The sequence below is a fragment of the Stegodyphus dumicola genome, chromosome 1, assembly GCF_044657685.1.
Source record: "Stegodyphus dumicola isolate Sdum_Otavi_A_Nest chromosome 1, ASM4465768v1".
In the NCBI taxonomy this organism is placed as follows: domain Eukaryota; kingdom Metazoa; phylum Arthropoda; class Arachnida; order Araneae; family Eresidae; genus Stegodyphus; species Stegodyphus dumicola.
The window spans coordinates 103,208,648-103,229,766 of record NC_140768.1 but is presented as its reverse complement, the minus strand read 5'-3'; the positions used below and the strand labels follow the sequence as shown (position 1 = coordinate 103,229,766).

The following is a 21,119-nucleotide window of genomic DNA, read 5'->3' as shown; positions in this document are numbered from 1 at the left end:
GGTCATAGATATATATTTTCAATTTAAAGAATTTAGTTTTATATAATATTAAAAAAATATAATTTTTTAATGTTTCTATAGTTTCTTTAAAGATATTTAGGAAAATGTTTTACTCATTATAAAAATAAAATGCAAAAAGTATGACAAAAATTAACTGAACTATTTTATTTCAAAATTTGCAATATTTGACATCTTTTTGAATTTGCTTTGAGGGATTTCAGTTTAAATAAATTAAAATAATCCAAGGTTGATTTTTTTTTCTCCTTAAATGTCGTTTAATGATATTCTTTTGTGATTTACTAGCATCTTTATTTATAATTTTGTTGCCAGTTTTATTTATATTTAAGTTTGTTTTGTTTATGCCAAAAGAATTTTCATACAAATAATTTTTAACTCGGCATTACACGCGCTGGGTGTGTCATACGCAGGGTGGTTTCTTCCTATTTTCTACTATACAATTTACACAAAACATAAAGCAGAAGAAAAAGATAAAAGTCGAAACAGTTTTAAACATTTATTTAAAATATTACTTACAATTATTCTGTACGTTTCCTGCAAATACATGCCATATGTTCCATACATACATGTGTTTGACATTTTTCACAAATATATTTTGTTTTTCTGTCCTTTTCAGATCCTCATTCAGCACATCTTTTAATTATTACTTTTGCCTTCTTAGCAGATGGTTGAGAGTCCTCATTCCTCATTCTTTGCCAGTTTTACTTTCAAACTTTGCGGGAGCATTGTTTGCTGGCTTCTGATCTTTTTGTAGTCTTCGATTAGTTTAAATCCCAAACTTTTCAGAAAAGAACGTCGTGTTCAATTCTGAGTCGGTGGTTCCTTAGTGGATAGCAAAATAACGCGTGCATTTATAGCAGCTACATTCAACATTGCATAAAATATCGTCATAGGCCATCGATTTTTTTTTTTTTTAACTGTTGAATACGTTGCAGCCATTTCGTTGATGCCATCGACAGCTCCTTTCGTTATATTATAGAAAGTTATTATTTCGGGTTTCTTTGATTCTCCAGTAGTGATGTCTATTGCATTATCGTTATGCATTGTTGAGAGCAGAAGAACATTTCTACTCTTCTTTGGTACATACGAAACAATAGTCGTTTCTTTCTGAAATCCAAACATGGAAGAGTAAACGTCCCTTTTTCTTGTACTCAAGGATATTGGAGGAATTTCTGTCTTATTTTTTCTCAATGTTCCAACAATTGTTATATTTTTTTTTTCAAAAGTTCTTGCGAAAGTGGATAAGAAGTGTACCAGTTATCCACTGTTAGATTTCTTCCTGAATTATCCAGAGGTTCCATCAATCTTTTTACAACACTACTGGGAGAATTATCTACTTGAAATGGACCTTTCGACTGTTTACCAGCATATATTTCCATTTTCCAAGTATAGAACACTCTGGAATAGACGAGCGCAAAAATTTTTATTCCATACTTCGATGGTTTCTTTGGCATGTATTGGCGAAATGGACATCGCCCTCTAAAAGATTCTAATTTCTCATCTAGTTACATACTCTCCAACGTTGTACGATTTTTGGCAGTTTTCTACAAAATTTTCGAAGAATTCACGTATCGGGGCCAGTTTGTCTAATTCTTTTCTGCTCTGGCGAGTTTGCATATCATCAAATCGGATGCATCTCAATAAAAAATAAAAACGTATTGATGACATGGTTGTACGGAATATTTCTATTCCAGTGCCGTCTGTTGCCCAAAGATCTTGTACATACACATGTGATGATTTATGCAAACCAATGAGATAAAGCAATCCAATAAATGCTTTAATTTCAGCCTCATTAGTTTCTTTTGCATCTCTTTCCCGTGAAAGATGCTCTCGGATCAATTCTATAAAACTGTTAGTCCAATGCACTAACTTTATCATATCAGAAGATATAAGGAGGTTCCAAGCATCCACAGGAGAAATTACATTCTTTGAAACTGGTGTATTTCCTAGGAGTTTTGATATTATATTTTTCACAGAAATTCTAACATTAGCTTTGAATTTCTCTTTATTCCACTTCGTTATGTTATCTCTTCCGATAAAATAATTATCTTCACTTGAATCTGAAACATCGTTTTCAGAATCAGATTCAATTTCTGTTGAAGAATCATTATCACTACAATATTCTTCATCATCTGGCTCTTCATTACCTGAAAAATCACTATCTTCCTCTATATTTTCTTCATTAGAAGAAACAGTATCCAGTAAAATTTTCAAATACCGCATTTCTTCGTCATAAGTGCGGTAACGCGCCATAACAAAAGAACGATTTAGATACGTCTGCCTGTACTGAGAACAGTTACAGAAATGCTCGCTCTGGGAGTGAGATACTCAAGCCCCGTGATTTAAGTAGATCTATTTTTAGAATTCTTTCGCCGATTCTCCTCTTCCAAGGGAATGACCTTTGAGGCAGCTACACGGAGACTCGTCCATTTTCAAAAAAAGGTTGGGAAGAAAAAGTGCGAAAAAGGAGTCACTGGGTGTGAGACACCCAGCGCGATCAAACCCGGGTTAAGTTTTCCAGGTCTAAAAATACATCATTAATATTCTCATGAAGTTTTATTACTTTAGAATAATAATTCGGTAAATGTAAGAAAAATTAATAGAGTTCATTCATTAAAGTAGAGAATTTTTCATTTTTTTTTTAATTAAAGCAAAATAATGTTATAAGTTGCACATGCCAGTATGAAAGCCAACCATTGTTTTTCAGAATGCAAATTTTATAAGATTACATGAATAAGATCTCCATTTTAAAAAACATTATTGGTCAATATTTTTCACTATAATTTGCATAGAAATGCTCATCACTTAATCTCTTACCATCAGAAATCATTTTATAAATGATACTTAATTTTTAGTTCTGCACAGATGCATTTCTCAGAATACATTCACAAAGACACTTCATTCTTTCATTTATGTTTGGCCCTGAAAATAAAGTTTGACTTTGTAATAATCTTAGTCAGTTTTTGTCTTATGGGTATCAGATGTATTGTGTTTTATTTTTTTTTTAACAGGTGCATGATTTTCTTAAAGTATAGGGACCAGAGGAATGTCTAAAACATTATATTTTGTAATTGCTATCTTTAAAAATGCAAAAACATGAATCTTAGCATCATTTTAAACATTTTTGTAAGTGGAAGTATGTATATCTATGACCAGTGGTTGCAAAGTGAAAACCAGGAAAGGACTTCAGTGGCTGTGGTGTATATTAGGCTGGAGTGTCAATTTTCATGCTAAATCACTATTCGTTTCCTCTTTATAGGTTTTATAAATTACATTCAAGAGGTTTCTGTGAAGTTATTACATTTACTGTACCTAGAAAAGTAAGTTAATTTTTAGGTGCATTTTGTTGTATGTATAATTTATCCTTAGAACTCTCTTCCCCCCCCTTTACCTTGCTTCTTGTACTTTCATAAAATTATAGTTCTTTCCAAGAATGTTTTTATTAGAATTTAAAATCTTTTAGGATATTTACTGTGCTTTTCAGATTTTGTTGAATGTATCAATATGGAGACTTTATTGTTTGTATACGTATTATCTGCATGTCAAATCTTCTCATTTTTAATCTGTTTCAGCGCTTGGGTGTGGTCATTGCTTGTTCTACTGGTAATTTGATTGTCGCTGGTCAGTAAGTAAATCCAAAGTTCAGAAATTAAAAGTAAATTGATAATAAAAACCAAAAATACCTACTTTTGTTGTTAATTTTCCTTTAATTTCTGAACTTGGATGAAGGGATGAGTTTCCAAATCTATCCCTCTATTATCTTTATTTGCGCTGCAAATTGGAACAGTGAAACCTAGATTCATGAACTAATTCATTCCTGAAGATAATTTATTGCCTGAAATATTCCTGAACTAAAGCAATATACCCTGTACAATTTAATGAAAAATGAATGAAATTCATTTTGATTCAAAAATGATTCAATTCCAGATCCCAAATATACATGCTTATACAGGTTTCATACGGTCCTTATAAAAGTCCTTAGATTTTTTGGAATCGATTTTTGGTCATTAAAAGTCCTTAATTTTGGCCAAAATCAGCAGAAGGTCCTTAATTTTAATCATCTGAAATTTCTGTCTGTTTTTACAACTGCCATTTTGAGTGTGAATTAGCATTTTGGAGGAACTTTCAACAGTTGCCAATCATGTCTACATCAGGCATTTCAAGTTTGTTCTTATTAGCAGGGCTCTCTCTAGACAAGTAGCAGCGGTGACAGCATTCAGTCTTTTGTTATGAATCATGTTGATAATGATCTTACTTCTCATTTTAACCTATGCCGTTTGACATAAAATCTACCTGCTATTTACTAAACCTCTAGACTGACTAAGTGTGTGACAAAATGAGACAAAAAAATCAACATAAAGCTAACTGTTAGTAAAATGTAAATGGCACTTATCTTCTTTCAAATATGTCCAACTATTATAAGTGTAAAATATTTAATGCTACTTGATAAATTGTATAAAGTTTATTTTAATCTCAAACTTATTAATAATTATGTTAATTAATTCATGTTTAGTAATAATGTATACTACTTTGGGATCTATTTTATTTTTAGGAGGGTATTACAAAAGTGAAATTCAGATATAGATAATATTTTAAATTGAATTTATTCAGTTCCCATTTGCTCATAGGTCCTTAATTTTTTTCATTAATGGTCCTTAAAAGTACTTAATTTCCATGTGCAGAAATGTGTCCGAATCCTGTCATAAAAGAGTACTTGCAAGTCTATGCAAGTTCATAATGCAAATCTGATGTAACTAATTAAATCTAATACATACACTATATTTAAAGCAAAACACATTAAAAAATAAAAAACTTGAATTTAATTGTATCCTATCTCTGTTGTGGAATATTGATAATATATAAAGAAAATGGTGAAAAAGCTAGCAAAGCAGCCTTTTCTGTAAAGATATTAGATAGCTACTGTCTTTCTGTCCCCATACCTGAACACTGCTCACCCCTACTTGTGAATCATTAGGCATTTTTCCCATTAAAAATTTGCTCACTGAAATTTGTTTCTGTCTATATTTTAAAATGCTTCTAAAGCAGTTGTCATGGTATACCCTACTGCTTTATCTTTACCCTTGTACCTTATCCAATTTCATGTAAATTTTGTGTATGAAACAACTAGGAACAAATACCCTTCTGTCCATCGTCATCTTCTAAACCTAAATATATTTCCTCCACTGAATTAACTACATTTTGGAGTATCATTTGTTGCCAGCTTATTTTGAGACATTGTTCATCATCTGAGACATTTTCCTCTTAAAAAGTCTTGTGATTCAAGACATTCATGAAACAAGGTTTCACTGTAATATTCTACACTGTATAATGAGCATATATACATATTTTAAAATACACTGTTACATATAAATGTAATATAAATAAATGTATTATACATTATGATATAAATTAAGTACATGCATTTTTACTTACACTACTTTGTATTATGATAAGCGTAATTAAACTTCCCCCCCCCCAGAACACGGATTTTCAAATGGTGTGTGTGTTGGTGGGGGGAGTTCATAGTTTTAGGAAGGAGTGTAGTTTGTAGTTCATAGTTTTAGGAAGGAGTGTAGTTTGTAGTTCATAGTTTTAGGAAGGAGTGTTTTATTTGCCTATTAAGTATTTAGTTTTATGTGTGTAAAAAAACTACTTTTACTCAAGTTTTTGATATTTATCAACATTTTTCTATTCTTTTTGTTCTTTAATTTATAAAACACATTAGAAATAATTTTAATCTAAATAAATATAATTCATCATTTAAAACACTGTAATGTAAGTAATTTGATACAATAGTCACTGTTTAATGTGATTGCAGTTAATGTTATCATTCGAATATTATCGAATTGAAGAAATCCTGCCTGTTTTGTATACGACAACAGGGAAAGTGTGTCTTGTATTGGGACCTGCAATCTGGTTAATGTTATCAAATACAAGTATTATAGAATGATTTTTTTAAACTGGAGTAAAATCACCAAATAAAAGTTAAAATCATGAAATAAGGTTGAAATAGAGCATAGAAATTCATCCAAGGCATTTCTCCAAGTAATGGGTTAAAAGTTGCCTTGAATAAATAACATGAATTCTGCAGAATTTATCACTTAAGTGGATATTGATAAAAAATGTCAAGTTGCAGCATCAATGATAGAAGATAACTGCCAGTCACTTTCTGAAACTAATCCAAGCACGTAATGTGATAAACTTTCTGTAGAAGTTGATGATGATGAAATCAGAAAATTTCCTACAAATACTGAGATGAGGGTGCTCTGCAATTTTTAGGATTGGGATTACAGCATTAATCTAATAATTTCCAGAAACATAAATATAAACAGTTCATAAATTAACTTTAGCATAGCATTTGCTGACAATTAACTATTAATGGCATTTTCCTAATTGGAACATAGTGAAAGTATAAGCATTTATAGTTATATTTAAATTAAATTCTTCTGTTGATATTTTTAAGGCTATTTTTGTTAATCCCATAATGTTATCAAAATAGTCATGGATAACTGTGATGCCATGCAAGCGACATCTACTTTATATAAATTATATATTCATGTCATGCTAAATTATCTGTTTGTTGATAAGAATATTTTAAAAGTCTACTGAAAGAGCAAACTAGCACTATTTCTGATTGTGCACATAGATTTAAGGAAAACATCCATGTTAAAGAGTTCTAACGTACATTTTGATAATGTTTAGTTTCTTAAATAACTCGTGAAGTTCTATCATTCTCTCCTTCCACACTGTGTAATATAAGTTTTCTTTGTTATTTCTAGTCTGAACTTTTTCAAGATGACCTTTATCCAGACACACTAGCTGATACTCCTGCCATGTCAGCTGAAGAATGGGCAAATGGTAAAGATGCTGAACCTGTGCTAGTAAGTATTTTACAAATCTAGTTTTTTTAGCCCCAGAGGTGCCATTAGACCCAGCCTCATTTTTTTGGTCTGTTAGTACTTTTCAAATGTCCCCAAAATGTTATTCCATGTATTACTTTTGAATAAATAAAACAGCATATTATATATATATATGGCAACACAAATGAAAGACTGTTGCTATCAAAATGCAGTCAAAAGTCGTCAATCCGGACTCGTCGGGACTTCGGAGATTCTGGATTATCGATTTTTCCGGATAATAGATTATCAGTTTAAATCTGGTAAGACGGCATGTAGAAATTACAAAATTAAAAATATGAAACTAATGTATGAAATAAAGAACAATTATGATCTAAAGGTTATCAAAATTTACAAAAAGAAAAAGCTTAATATTTATTTGTTTACTTTATTAAACATTTCTTTCAATGTAAGTTGCTTCGTTTCATGTGATAATACTTTCTCTTTAATTCTATTAAACAGACATAATTTCTTGTTTAGTTACAAAGTTCCGCTGTTCAAGTCCTTGCTGTGTCGAGAATACCGACTAATTTGTCAATCGAAATTTTTTCGTTTTCAATAACTTCTGTGTCACTTTCTTCACTATCGGAAGCGAATTATAATGACGAGGAACTTGATTTAAATCATATCAAAGACGGAGTACATCGAGATGAAATACTACATTTAGTAAGGAATTATAAGCCAAATAAAATAAAAACATCTGCCCTGAAGATAAGGATAGTGCTGACAGATCAACTTCCAATTCATTTTGCGCCGCGGCGTTTCGCCACCACCCCGCAGCATAGCAGCGTGAAATTGATAAACAGATTTCGGATTTCGAAACATACTTTCGCTTTGTAGATCCTTTACATATTAGTAAATATATCTCGGAAATTCTATTTGACATAATCGAAAATTCAAGCTTACTTTTATAAAATTGCTTTAACAGTCTACAAAAAATAATAAGCCGGATTCAATTCGAAGATTAAGGAACAACGCAATCTGCAACATTAACTGAATTAGATAATTTTAGCATAGCTTATACTGTCCGTTATACATTGAACACGCATGCGTAAACGTATTATGCGCATGTGCACACGCATATTCGCAGCCGTAAAAGTCTTGTGCGCCGTTAACGCGACGCATGCGCAGAAAGTTTGTACCTTTGAGGTCCGAATTAACGACTTTTGACTGTACTAATTTTTGTATATTATTTAAAAACAGTATAGCAAATATAAAAAGAAAAAAGTATGCTTGCAACAGAATAAAAGGATGTTGCCACCAAATCTTATTGCCATGATTATTTTTAAAGAAATAATATAATAAATGTAAAAAACATGGCAACATTTAACATTATCAGAAATTCTAAAAATATTCGATATAAAATATTTTTAACTTCCACACATCCATTGGTGCAATATGGCAGAATGTAAGCTGTGTAATTCTTCTTTTGAATTCAATCTGCTTGTTATCTTGTTATTAACAGAGTAAGCAATTTAAAAGAAATAAACACATTTCTCTATTATTTTATTAATTACCTGCTGGACTCGCGAAATGACACTACCTAGATTTATTAAAAGCATTATATAAGTTTTTTTTTTTTTTTTTTTTAATAGTAACTATTTTAGGCAGGTGGCCACTCTGGTGTCTTTGATGAACAGCAAAAGTGAGTTGATGTAAAAGTGAGGTTCAAGAATAATAGCCCTCCTAGACTAAATAATGTGTGCCAACATTTAACACTCTATCTGAAATTCTAAGGGTATAATACTTTTAACATTTTATGATTTTACTGTTGAATTTTATGTGGCATAACTGTAGAGAAGATGATGTTTAATAATAAATTGAAAAAGACAAAGTGTCTCAGAGTCAGCAGACAGAAAAATTACAACCTTAGCAAGAGCATTAAAATCTTTAGCGGATTTTTTATTTATTTATTTATTTATTTATTTTTTGTTAGGCCCACCAGCGGCTGAGCGGTAAAGTCACTGGACACTGGTAGTTCGGTCCGATGTTCGAATCCCGCGAACAGGCTGGCTGCATAGCCGTTTTCGTGGTTTTCCCCATGTGTAACGTGTATACGAGCCAGTTTCCCTTAGAAAGTCCTCCACGAAGGCATCCCTTCCCTTAGGCAGATAGCCCTAGTGTGCTTTGCCATAATTAAATTCACCACACCACTTTTCTTTTTTTAATTATTTTTAGTTAAATTATACCAGCAAAAATGTTGTAAGTTAATGTAAATTTTCATATTAATGTATTCTTGTAATCTGAAGCAGCCTTTTCTAAATTCTTAACAGTACTTAAAACTACGGTCTTTCAGACTATCTTTCTCTTATCCTCAATTTTATTACAGTACTTAAAACTATGGTCTTTCAGGCTATCTTTCTCTTATCCTCGATTTTATTACAGTACTTCAAACTACGGTCTTTCAGGCTATCTTTCTCTTATCCTCAATTTTATTTGCTAATTCTGTGAACATTGTCTTCATTTTTTAGCTGTTTGTTTGATAGCATATTTATTATCCATTAGCTCTCTCAGCATTAATAATATATCATTTGTAGACATTGATTTCTTGAGATGTTAAGTAACTGGTATTGCAAAATTCTATGGAAACTTTGCTGTCACAAATACATTGTAGCAGCATATTTCAAGTTTTGAAGAAAGCATGAGAGAAAGATATATTTTTTTACTGTTTTTATGATATAAATATCAATATAAATAGTATATAGTTATTAAACTAATTTCCCACACTGAGTTTGTCAGAAGGTGACTGAATAAAAAATAATTATTTGCATTTAAAAGCCTTGTAGCTCAAATGCAGGGAAAGAAAACAACAAAATTTTTGACACATAAGAATTTTGTTTTAGTGTTGAGATTCTTTTCTTCTGAGTGCTGAACAAAATTTGGAATTTTTCTTATAATAGTATGCTTTGGATTTAAATTATCCCAAATTCCATTATCCATTATTTGTGATCTGCATGCAGATACTTTAACCACTTAACAGTCTCTTTTTTCTGACATATAGTATAGTGTCAAAAAATAAGCATATTTTTCAAAAACAATTTTATTTTAAAATCGATTATAGAAACTCAAATCAAGAGTGAAAACTATTATAAGTGTTGAATTTATGAAGTTATGATAATTTTTATTTTCAACGAAAAATTACATTTTTACTTAAAGTTGGCTTTTTTCTGGTGAAATAAGCGATCTGGGAAAATACTTTATAGAAATGGATATTAGAAAAGAGAATTTATTATTATACTTACATCTAATATCTTTAAAAATTCAGCTTTTGTGTGAAAAATTTTAAAACACGGTGACAAGCATAGTCTAACATCGCAGTCGGGACAAAAATATCTAGTTTCTTTTCTCACTCTTTTTCCGAAATCGTTTCTTTTAGAGCAGCACACAAAGCACTGCCTCGTTGGTCTCAGTTTTTTGTCGCTGGGAGCAATCACTTCTAAAAAGTGCCTTTTAGTCAATCGTAAGGGATTGGGCAAAATTCCTAGTTGTCCCTTTTTTTCATTTACAGTCCCGTGTCTTTCAATCAGGCAATCAATTATATCAAGTCTGAAATTCAAATGCAAGTATTTTCCTCCATGCTTCTGGTATAAAACGAATGCATTCCACAGCGATACATCTAAAAGGTGGAAGAATATTTTTTTGTAATATTTCTTTCCTCTCTTCTTTGTGACTGGATAATTGGTGAGATGCTGATCCATTCTATCAACACCTCCCATGGTATTATTATATTCCATCACTACCTTTGGTTTCTTTCTGACTTCATCCTTGTAAGATGGCACTTCAATCATTATAGGGTTGTGTATTGTGGATAATAGAGATACAGCTTTCTTATCCATCCATTTCATTAGACAGACTTTCCCTCTTTGGTACGCACAGATTGCTCCTAATTTAAATTTTTTCTTCTGTAATTCTTTTGGGACGTCCTATCTGGTAAGTCTCAGGGTTCCATATATATCTGTTTGATGTTTGATAAGGATATCTGCAAGTTCTGGTGATGTGTAATAATTGTCTGTCGTTAGGCAGTATCCTTTATTCAATAGTGGCTGCATAGGTGTCATCACTACTTGAGAGGACTTGCACAAATGCTGGTAATTATCATCAAAAAGGGTATCTTTCCCAGTGTATATAATAAGTTGATACACATAACCTGACTTCGATTCACATAAAATAAAACTTTTTATGCCGAATCGTGATCTCTTTAGAGGTATATACTGTTTCCAGTGTAATCTTCCCTTGTACAGCATCAAACTCTCATCCATTGTAACATCTCACTCAGGTGTGATAGTTTCTCGGTAACGAGTATTCAAATGCTTGATGATCGGCCACAGTTTCTGCAGTTTTGGACACTCGTGTGTTTTAGCATCAAATTCGGTATCATCAGAAAAATGTAAATACCGGTGAATAAGATAAAAGCGTCGGTAAGACATAATTTTCGGAAAAAATGGAGTTGATGTTGAATGTCTCTTACTCCAGTATTGCTCAACATCAGGCTTTTTCACAATTCCTTGTAAAATATTCAAAGCAAGAAACACTTGAATTTCGCGCTTTGTTGTTGGTTCCCATTTTTTTGCTCTGCTATTCCTTCGTAGATTACTACTCCGATTGGTCCGATCTGCATATTTATTGGTTTCAGAAACTATAATTTCAAGAAGATTATCATCAAAGAAAATATCAAGAAATTGTAGAGTTCCATTACTTAGATCAATATTTACATGAACAGCTGGATTTGCTGTGAATGGAAATCGAGGTGGAGGTGAAGGAGGATTTGTTATATCTAGTTCACAAAAGTTTCGAACTTGAGTTAGGTTATCCGAACTTTCCGTTTCCTCATCACTCGAAAAGTCCGAAAACAAACTTTCATTACTTCCGGAATCATTTATAGAAATTTCAGATTCACTGTCTGATCCACTGTAAGAGTTATCATCTGTTATGAGATGTTCATTATCACTCATTCTTCTACTTTTCAACTTCAAAAGAAATAGAATTTGCAGCGAGCTGTATAGTAAGCAGATGGAGTCAAAACAAAATTCGCAACTTTCCCGCGTAAAAGTAAAACAATAAAAGATAAACTAGAAACCAAATTTGCAATCAGATCTTTACTGGACTACTAGAGCCATCTGTTAGAAGCATTGCAAACTAATCAAGCATAAAATTCGGGCAAATCATTGCAATAGAGGGAAAAAATCAGTCGCACGAGCGGCGCCCGGGCAAAACAGGGAAGGCCCCTTTTCAAGTACTCGAACGGTGTTCGGGCAAAACAAGGAAGTGGTTAATATTTATATAAATTCAAATTCAGAAGGATTTACTCCCCCCTCCCCAAAAAAGGAAGCAAATTAATGAAGTTGTGTGTTTACAAACATGATAATGCTATGTCCATGTGTTTTCAGCTGTTAGAAAGAAATAATTAATGTATGACTCAGTATGCCCTGTTTCATCCTTTATATTCTCCAAATGTTGCCTTGTATGTTTTGTTAAAATTTCTCTTCAGAATAAAATGATTCAGTTCAATGAATTACGCAAAAGTGCTCAGGAAGTAAATATTATGCAGCTTTCAGTGAGCAATGGAGAGAGGTATTAGAGCAAAATAGTTTGTAATAAAACTGCAGAGTAAGCTCGGTAATAAAACATAAAATAGTATGAATACTTTATTTTCTGATAAAATGAAATAACCAATTTGAGACAACATAATAGTTTAAAAACAACATTTTTCAGTCTGTGATCCTTGAACTCAGCCCTTGTGATCCTCCTAGATTTGCAAAAAAGGACCAAAAGTAAAATTCGGATTAATTGCATATATCACACTCCAGCTGAAAATCTGTAGGAAATTACTCATGGTAGTCATCTATCATGTGTTCTTTCAAGGCTGACATTTTATGAAATTTGTTATTGGATATTCTATTAGCAGACTTCTTCTAGTTTTAGCAACAAGAGAAGGATTTAAAGCAGTACATATGTGATGCTTCTGACCAATATACAGTCAAACACGGAACAGTTATGAAATAGTCGACAAGCTCATCCATCTCATTAATGGAAATACCAAGATTTATGTTATGTTTAGTGAATAAAGATTATCTAAATTCTAATAGCTAAAAATATAAATATATTGGTATTGGGCATATGGGAAAAAAATTGCTTAACGGAAAAAAGGGGTAAGAGAACGGAGCTTTGCAGATCATTGTAATTTTTATAAAAGTGGTCCTCATTTGGAGAAAAGTTTGAGAAATGGTGGTATAAAAAATAATTAAATAAAAAAATTATTGTTTCAAAAAAGAACAATTTCATAGCTTTTTAATTATTGCAATGTCAGGACATTGTTCCTGAATCTGCAGGTAACACTTGCAGCCACGATATTGATGATGCTGTATTCTTGATGCTCATTGCATTTCGGTATGGAATTTGATACTGAATTTGAAAATGGCAGTTAAAAAGTTTCAGGCAGATAGCCCTTGCAATATTCAAATAACAAGATCAAACTTTAGTCAATTAAATGTTTATTTAAGCTTTTCCTAGAACTTTAAATTGTAAACTGGAGCTTAATTTTGGCCACATATTTGGTCTTCAGATTTCTAAATTAATTCAGAGAATACCCCCTCAATTAACCCTCTAAGCGGCAGTATTTTTTGTGATATCTGTAAGAATGTATATACAGTCAAAAGTCTTTAATCCGGACTCGTCGGGACTTCGGCGATTCTGGATTATTGGTTTTTCCAGATTATAGATCATCAATTTAAATCTAGTTGGATGGCATGCAGAAATTATAAAATTAAAAATATGAAACCGTAATTTTTGAAATAAAGAGCAATTATGATCTAATAGGTATCAAAATTTACAAAAAAAAAAAAAAAAAAAAAAAAAAAAAAAAAAAAGCTTAATATTTATTTGTTTACTTTATTAAACATTTCTTTCAATGTGCACATGCATAAAGCATACATTATGCATAGTCAAAATTAGAAAATTGCAACCAGAAAACTATTTGATGTGTATTCATGATATTTATAATGCCCACCAGCTGCCGAGCAGTAAAGTCGCTGAACACTGGTAGTTCGGTCCGAGGTTCGAATCCTGCGAACGGGCTGGCTGCATGGGCGTTTTCGTGGTTTTCCCCATGTGTAGCGTGTATACGAGCCAGTTTCCCTTAGAAAGTCCTCCACAAAGGCATCCCTCCCCTTAGGCAGATAGCCCTCGAGGCTTTGCCACAATCACACGCACATACGATATTTATAATGACGAGGAATTTGATTTAAATCATATCAAAGATGGAGTACATCGAGATGAAATAGTACATTTAGTAAGGAATTATAAGCCGAATAAAATAAAAACATCTGCCCTGAAGATAAGGATAGTGCTGACAGATCAACTTTCAGTTCACTGCGCGGCGTGACTTCCCCCTACCCCCCTCAGAGCAGTGTGAAATTCATGAACAGATTTCCGAATAGTTAGAGAAGCAAAGGATATGCCTTTATCCATTTTTTGCAGCAATTCCACTTTTTGTTTGATGGACATCGAAACATGCTTTCGCTTTGTAGATCCTTTGGCAGCTCCAGAATCGGAAATTCTTTTTGACATAATCGAAAGTTCAAGCTTACTTTTACAAAATTGCTGTAACAGTCTGCAAAAAATAATAAGCCGGATCCAATTAGAAGATTAAGGAACAACACAATCTGCAACGTTAACTGAAATAGATAATTAGATAATTTTAGCGTAGCTTATGCGTTTATGCATGCGCAGAAAGTTTCTAGCTTTGAGGTCCGAATTATAGATCATTCCGGATTATGGACGTCCAGATTAAAGACTTTTGACTGTATATACATGCATATTAAAATATGCCAAAGAAATTAAGGGAATATATCAAAAGTACACAAATCCAGGTATAAAATACCAGGAGAGTTTTAACATTAAAAAAAAAAAAAATTGTTTTCATAGTAGTTTTGGAAAATTTGTGCTTTCTCAGCGAAAACCCTGGCCGGATAGCACTAGTTTTAGTTCTTGGAGATCTGCTCTATCTCATGGCACCCAGTATGTGACTTAGTAGCTTTCCAGCTGTGCATGCCAGAGCATCATACTGCTGTACATTTGCTGGTTATTAGATCACGAGATAGGCACTGCCATTCAAAATCCACATGAGGTATGTAGAATGATAAGAATTCTTTTTGATGAATTTAAGAATTGTATTCCTTCTATAGTGTGTGATGATCTCATTTACAATGAAGAACCATCAATTCACAATCTTGGAACTTTCTGAAAAATTTCCAAACATTTCTCAGACTGTTTCGTATGAAGTAGTAACATGAAAATTAGGCTATCAGAAGTTCTGTGTTCAGTGGGTTCAGAAAATTTCATTTCTGCAGGCAGAAGCTTGGCTAGCACCTCTGTGGTATCATAGGTGATTGAGGTATTGCTGAACCTAGCTAAATGTTAAGCTTCCATCTTGGTTTTGAGAAAGAACACCCCCGGGGGAGGCAGTCTTTGAATCTCCCACCCATCTTTTCTCTCCTTCTCATGAATTCTTTTGGCTCTGTGAATTTTGAGTGCTCCTTTGTTGCACAGAACACTATATGCTTACAAACATCCGTGCTTTCTCCAGGACTCAAATCCAGACCCATGAGTGCAGCTGTCAATGATGCTAATCCCTATGTTGGCTAGGTGGATCCAAAAATCCCCAAAACAAATTGAATGAACTCTAGTTTATAGTTTCTTTCCAGGTACAACAAAGAAGGGAGGGGGGGGGGAATTCTTGAACAGAATACTGATTGGTGATCTGTGTGTGCCAATACAAAACAGCAGTCATATCAGTGAATATACAGGTTTTGTACAATCCTTAAAAGTACTTAGATTTTTTGGAAATTATTTTTGGTCCTTAAAAGTCGTCAATTTCAGCCAAAATTGACAGGACATTCTTAATCTTACTTATCTGACATTTCTATCTTTTTTTTTTTTTTCCCCTCCTTGCAATTGCCATTTTTTGCAATTGTTTTTTTTTTTTTTTTTTTTTTTTTTTTTTACAATTGCCATTTTGAATGTGAATTAATATATGAATATAGGAATATGTTTTGGTGATGCATTGAAAAATATGTATTTGACCAGTTAATGTTTGAATTCTTTTCTACATTTTAATATAAATGATGAATACTTGAGTTTTAGTCACATGGACCTTCCTCGACTGAAACATAAACATTTCAAAATAATTTCATTTTTGTGAATGAAGAGTTCATAAAATATTACATCAAAAACTTTTCCCTTTTGGGGATATAATTTCTTTTATTAAGCAGTGCTGAATTTGGCAACTTATCAACATTTTGATGATTTCAAGATCAGTTTGTGTATGAAATTTTATATTCAGAGATCTGCGATTTCTTTTTTACAAATGTAAAAATGTTGATGAATATCATAAAAATAAGAATAATGTATTAAAATTATGTTTAAGAAATAGCATTAAAATAAAACATATTTTCTTCTGCCATAAATTATAGAAAGCAGTTTTCCAAAAAAATCCTTAGGAAAAACAAAAAAGCTAATTTAAAATTAATTTCATTTGTCTTCTTTTATATATTTTCATAAGAGTTTTTTCTCTCTTATAGAATTGGTAGGGGTAATTTTTCTTTTGGATTTTAGACCTTGCACTTCAGAAGGTTTAGAAGGATAGGCAAGCTATACATTTCCCAGAAATATCTGACAAAATAACTTCATATATTAACATGTAATGGACATGTTTTAAAGAAAATTTATGATGAATTTCTTGTCTTTTGGAGAATTTTTGGAAGAACAGTGAAAACAAAATTATATGAATTTTCTCCTTTTGATCCCAGACATCTTTCTCTTAAAATGTTTATCTTCCTATTATATCCTTATCTTTTTACGAGACCGAAGGATTGAAACAATCAGAGAAAGGAGAGAAATTGAAAATCAACAATTTGTTAAAAGATTTGTCGTATATGTCTCGGTGTAACGTACATACCTCTCTTAAGTACAAGCATTTCTTTAGAATAACAGAAATCTTTAATTAAACTGAAAATTCTAAAACAAAAAGAAAACTCATTGAAGAAGAAATTGTTTTTATAAAAGGAGAGAAAAATTATTCTTCAAAGGTACATTGCTGAAATTAAAAAATTAGGAGGTAAAGCAGAGACGAACGGGAAAATTTTATTTTTTATTAGAGCAAGCTTGGAAAAGATGTTAAAGAAAAGAAAACTGATGTAAATTAGATAAATGTTTGGAAAATTTTCAAATTAAAAAGATGCAGGAACATTTTGTTGTTTGTTGCGACTGCAAAACATAAATGTTTTATAGCTTTTAATGTATAATTATACTAATATTATTTTAGAATCAATATCATCTATACTATTAAATTATAACTGCTGTAAAATGTTTTTAATGAATATTTTTTAGAAATAATAATAAAAAAATTGCAAATGTAACCATTTATTATGACTAAGGGTATCTAACTATATAATTTAGTTATTTGTATCTAACTGCTTACACGTAGAAGTTATCTCTACATGTTGAAGTGAGTTATCACTTTTCCTTAAACCTAATTGTGGATGCAAGGTACAACACTGCTTACACGTAGAAGTTATCTCTACATGTTGAAGTGAGTTATCACTTTTCCTTAAACCCAATTGTGGATGCAAGATACAACACAAAAATGTATAGACATAACACTTTATTCCTTACATTTAATGAGATTTAATACAAAACAGCCTATCATCTCTGGTGCTTCAGAAGCTTGTTGGAATTTTATATTAAATACTGTATATTAACTGGGTCAGGTAAAGGATAGCTAACTTTCAACACTTTTCAACCATACCAATGTCAGGCATTCAGGTCTGTTCTGATAAGTGGCTCTCTGTCTCTAAGCAAGCATCTCTGGTGTTAACAGGTAAGCTTCTGGTAAGAGTTATGCTTGTTATTATTTTACCTCACAATTTAACCTATGCCAGTTGACATAAAGTTTGTATAAACCTCGGAACTGAGTGAAAACATGATGAAATGAGACATAAAAGAAAGAATAAATATAAAACTCACTATTAGTAAAATTTAAAGAAAAAGCCACTAATCTTTAAAATATGTGGGACTATTATAAGTTTAAAATATGAATGTTTCAAGAATTTTATAATTTAACCCCTTTAGGGCCAGCATGAAGAGAATGAAGCGCAGTCATGGGTCCGACTCCCCCTACCCAAACGGAATGTCGCCACTGGCCCACACATTTTTAGCAGTTAAGCTTACTTTAATGGAAAATTCATATAAAATCAGCTTTTTAATATAATGGCCTCAATTTTTGAAGTTATGTATTTAATATATTTATTCTTAATATAAAGAATATCACAGTAATAGAAATAAATGAAACATGCAAAATACTAAAATTATAGCTATACACATGAAAACAAAATTATAAGTACGAACGTTAAAAGAAAATTAAGCAATAATTACTTCTAGGTAATTAAATTCCAATTAAAAAATTCTGCTGTATGTGGAATAATTCAAAATGAGGATCGACATACAGGACAAGGATGTCTTTTTTTTTCTGAGAAATGCTTAGCAAGTGAGACACATAACGCATCAGGAAAGCTGATGTCTTTCCCCTTCTGTAATAATGCTGTAATGTTACTTTTTAATTAACCAAGGAAGCCTATGTTAAGTTTTAAAATAAATATTAAAAAGGACAGCTGGTCTGAGTTTTCCATCACAGCAATATTACACTTGCTGTAATCAGTTAGTTGCATTTCCTCACCTTCTCCTAACAAAAAAAAAAAAAAAAATCTGAAATGTTTCAGATTTTAAATTACGTCCAAAGGGGTGTTTTTTTAACGTTTTAAGTGTTACCTTTATTTATTAAATATCATGTTCTTTGCACTTAAACCATAAAATTGAGTTCAAGAGCAATATCGCAAAATAATGTTAAATTAAGCAATCCTTAGAATTTCCGATATACACAGTCTCACGAGCTGGAGATAAAAGTATTTTTTTTCTATATAACGTTGCCATTTCTCGCTTTTAAAGCATTGAGTTTGTAAATCAAAAATTCGTTAAAGTTTTACAAAATATAAAATCTATAATAAAACAAATTCCAAATTTGGGATTTCAGATGCCCATATTCGCAGTAGGATTTCGTCATTCAAAATTCGATGGCTCTATGTACCATTGTTTTATCACAATGCGAGAAATAGACAATCATTTATGCAGATTTTTCATTATTTAATTTCTTCAAATATAATGCAGGACTCTAACATTTTGTGGCAACAGTTTGAAAAGTGAACCGACGTTTATGAGTCCGACGCAAAATCGCAAAACGAAAACAATAGTCCTTCAGGGACAAAAAGCCCCTTTGGATTAAAAAAGAAATAACGTAAATAAAAACATTGAGTTGGATGTACTTCCTCGCACCTCGCATTCTAATAATAAAAAGAGAAAAAAAAAAAGACATAGATAGTAATGCCAGTGTCCCTTTAACTTAGAGTTTTGTTCCCAGTTTATTTATACCAATAAATCCATCAAAACCAGAAGTGCAGAACAGATACTGATGCACATACATGAAGGTTAGAGGCCATGTGACTCAACTGATGTGAAAACTGTTACCATTTAGCACATCTACTGGCATTTAAAAATTTAAATGAATTGTTCTGTTTTCAAATTATGCATATGCGACGCTGAGTTGAAGAGATTGATCTGAGCACTTCGCATTGAGGCTACGCTGGATTGGTAAGAGAGGTATTGTTGCATTGTGCCTACGGGTCATTGGTCATGAATTGGTTAATGCTACTTGCTTAAAATTTTATTCTTGAAATCATTGTGTAATTAAATTAATTATGTTTAAAAATAATGCATCCTACTTATAAATTCATTTTATTCTCACAAATTACAAAAGTGAAGTTCGGGTGTAGATAATTCAGCTTGTGTTTCAGTTCCATTTATTCAGTTCCTATGTGCTTGATATAGGTCCTTAAATTTTTCGTTGGTAGTCCTTAAAAGTCTTTAATTTCCGCATGCAGAAATATACTTGATCCATGCATACAGCATGGGGTCACACCAAGTACTCCAAACAAGCTGATGAAAGCCTGTCAGACTTTGCCAGAAATTAAGCTTATAACCACAGTCTTTTTTACGCTAAGAGAATCTTGCTTGTTGACCTCATGGGACTTCGTAAGAAACTTTTTCTGAAGTTTATTGTTAAGACTGAAGAAATTGAGAAAATCCACCAAGAACAAATATAGTCTGCTAACATCTGGAGGTTTTGTTCTTGCATGGCAACGCTCACTCTTGCTGCTTTGTAAGTTCAAGATTTTTTTTTGCAGTCCGGACTTGGCTCCTTCCAATTTTCATCTTCATTTGTTTGAAGAATTGGCTTGGAAACCAGAATTGTGCTGATCTTCAAAATGCTAGGTCGGGTTGATCGAAATCTCAACAGGCAAAATTTTATGCAAAAGAAATTTTAAATTGATAAAACACAGTGGCAAGTGCTTGAATTTACATGGCAACTATGTTAAAAAATAGAGTATAGCTATGCTTTTTAGACTTAAATAAACATTTTTTTTTTCCCCCGATCTGTATATTTTATTTACAACCAAGCGAAGATTACTTTTTGAATCATTTCATAGTTTAACTTTTTTCAGACTATTTATTCACATAAAATTAGTAGATAAGAATATATATCATATTTACATAAGGCAAATTGTGTTAAAAATAGTATTGATAATTAAAATTAAAGCATACTGAGCTAAACAGAAAGGAAGTAAGCAATTTTACTATGGCAAGGTTTAATTTAACTCTTGTTAATTGTAATTGATATATTTTAATAAAAACTGCACACTTTCAGATGAGTTTAAAGGATGGTTATAAACCCAAAGCACAGGAATTCAAGCTAACGAAAAGCAGGTCAAATATTTTAGACAGAATGCCTACAAAGACAAGAGAGAAGGAAACTGTGCCAGTAAGTATAAAAAAAAAAAAAAAAGAGTATTTCTTATGTGCTATTTTTATTTTTGATTTTATGAAACTGTGGTAAAAATTCTTATTATGCATTGTGCACACTTCTGAAAGAGAACAATCTAGTCCCAAGTCAGCAGCAATTTCTTTAGAGATTCCCAACCTTTTTTTCCATTAACCCTTTTTTAAAAAAATTTTCTTCATTGACCTCCTTACATTTTTCTCTGTAATATACAGCATACAGCATAATCATAATACAAATGTGCATGAATAACTAAAAGA

General features: G+C 31.8%; 1 protein-coding gene across 3 annotated transcripts in view; it reads left to right on the top strand.

Moving 5' to 3' along the window:
• Positions 1–21,119, top strand: part of LOC118198622 (coronin-6-like) — a 159,342-nt gene that overhangs the window by 124,839 nt on the left and 13,384 nt on the right. For all 3 annotated transcript variants that reach the window (XM_085818516.1, XM_085818523.1, XM_035370353.2), the window contains exons 8-10: positions 3,278–3,338; positions 6,798–6,899; positions 20,728–20,841. In XM_085818516.1, the coding sequence (XP_085674642.1) occupies positions 3,278–3,338; positions 6,798–6,899; positions 20,728–20,841 (277 nt within the window). The remainder of the gene's footprint in view (positions 1–3,277; positions 3,339–6,797; positions 6,900–20,727; positions 20,842–21,119) is intronic.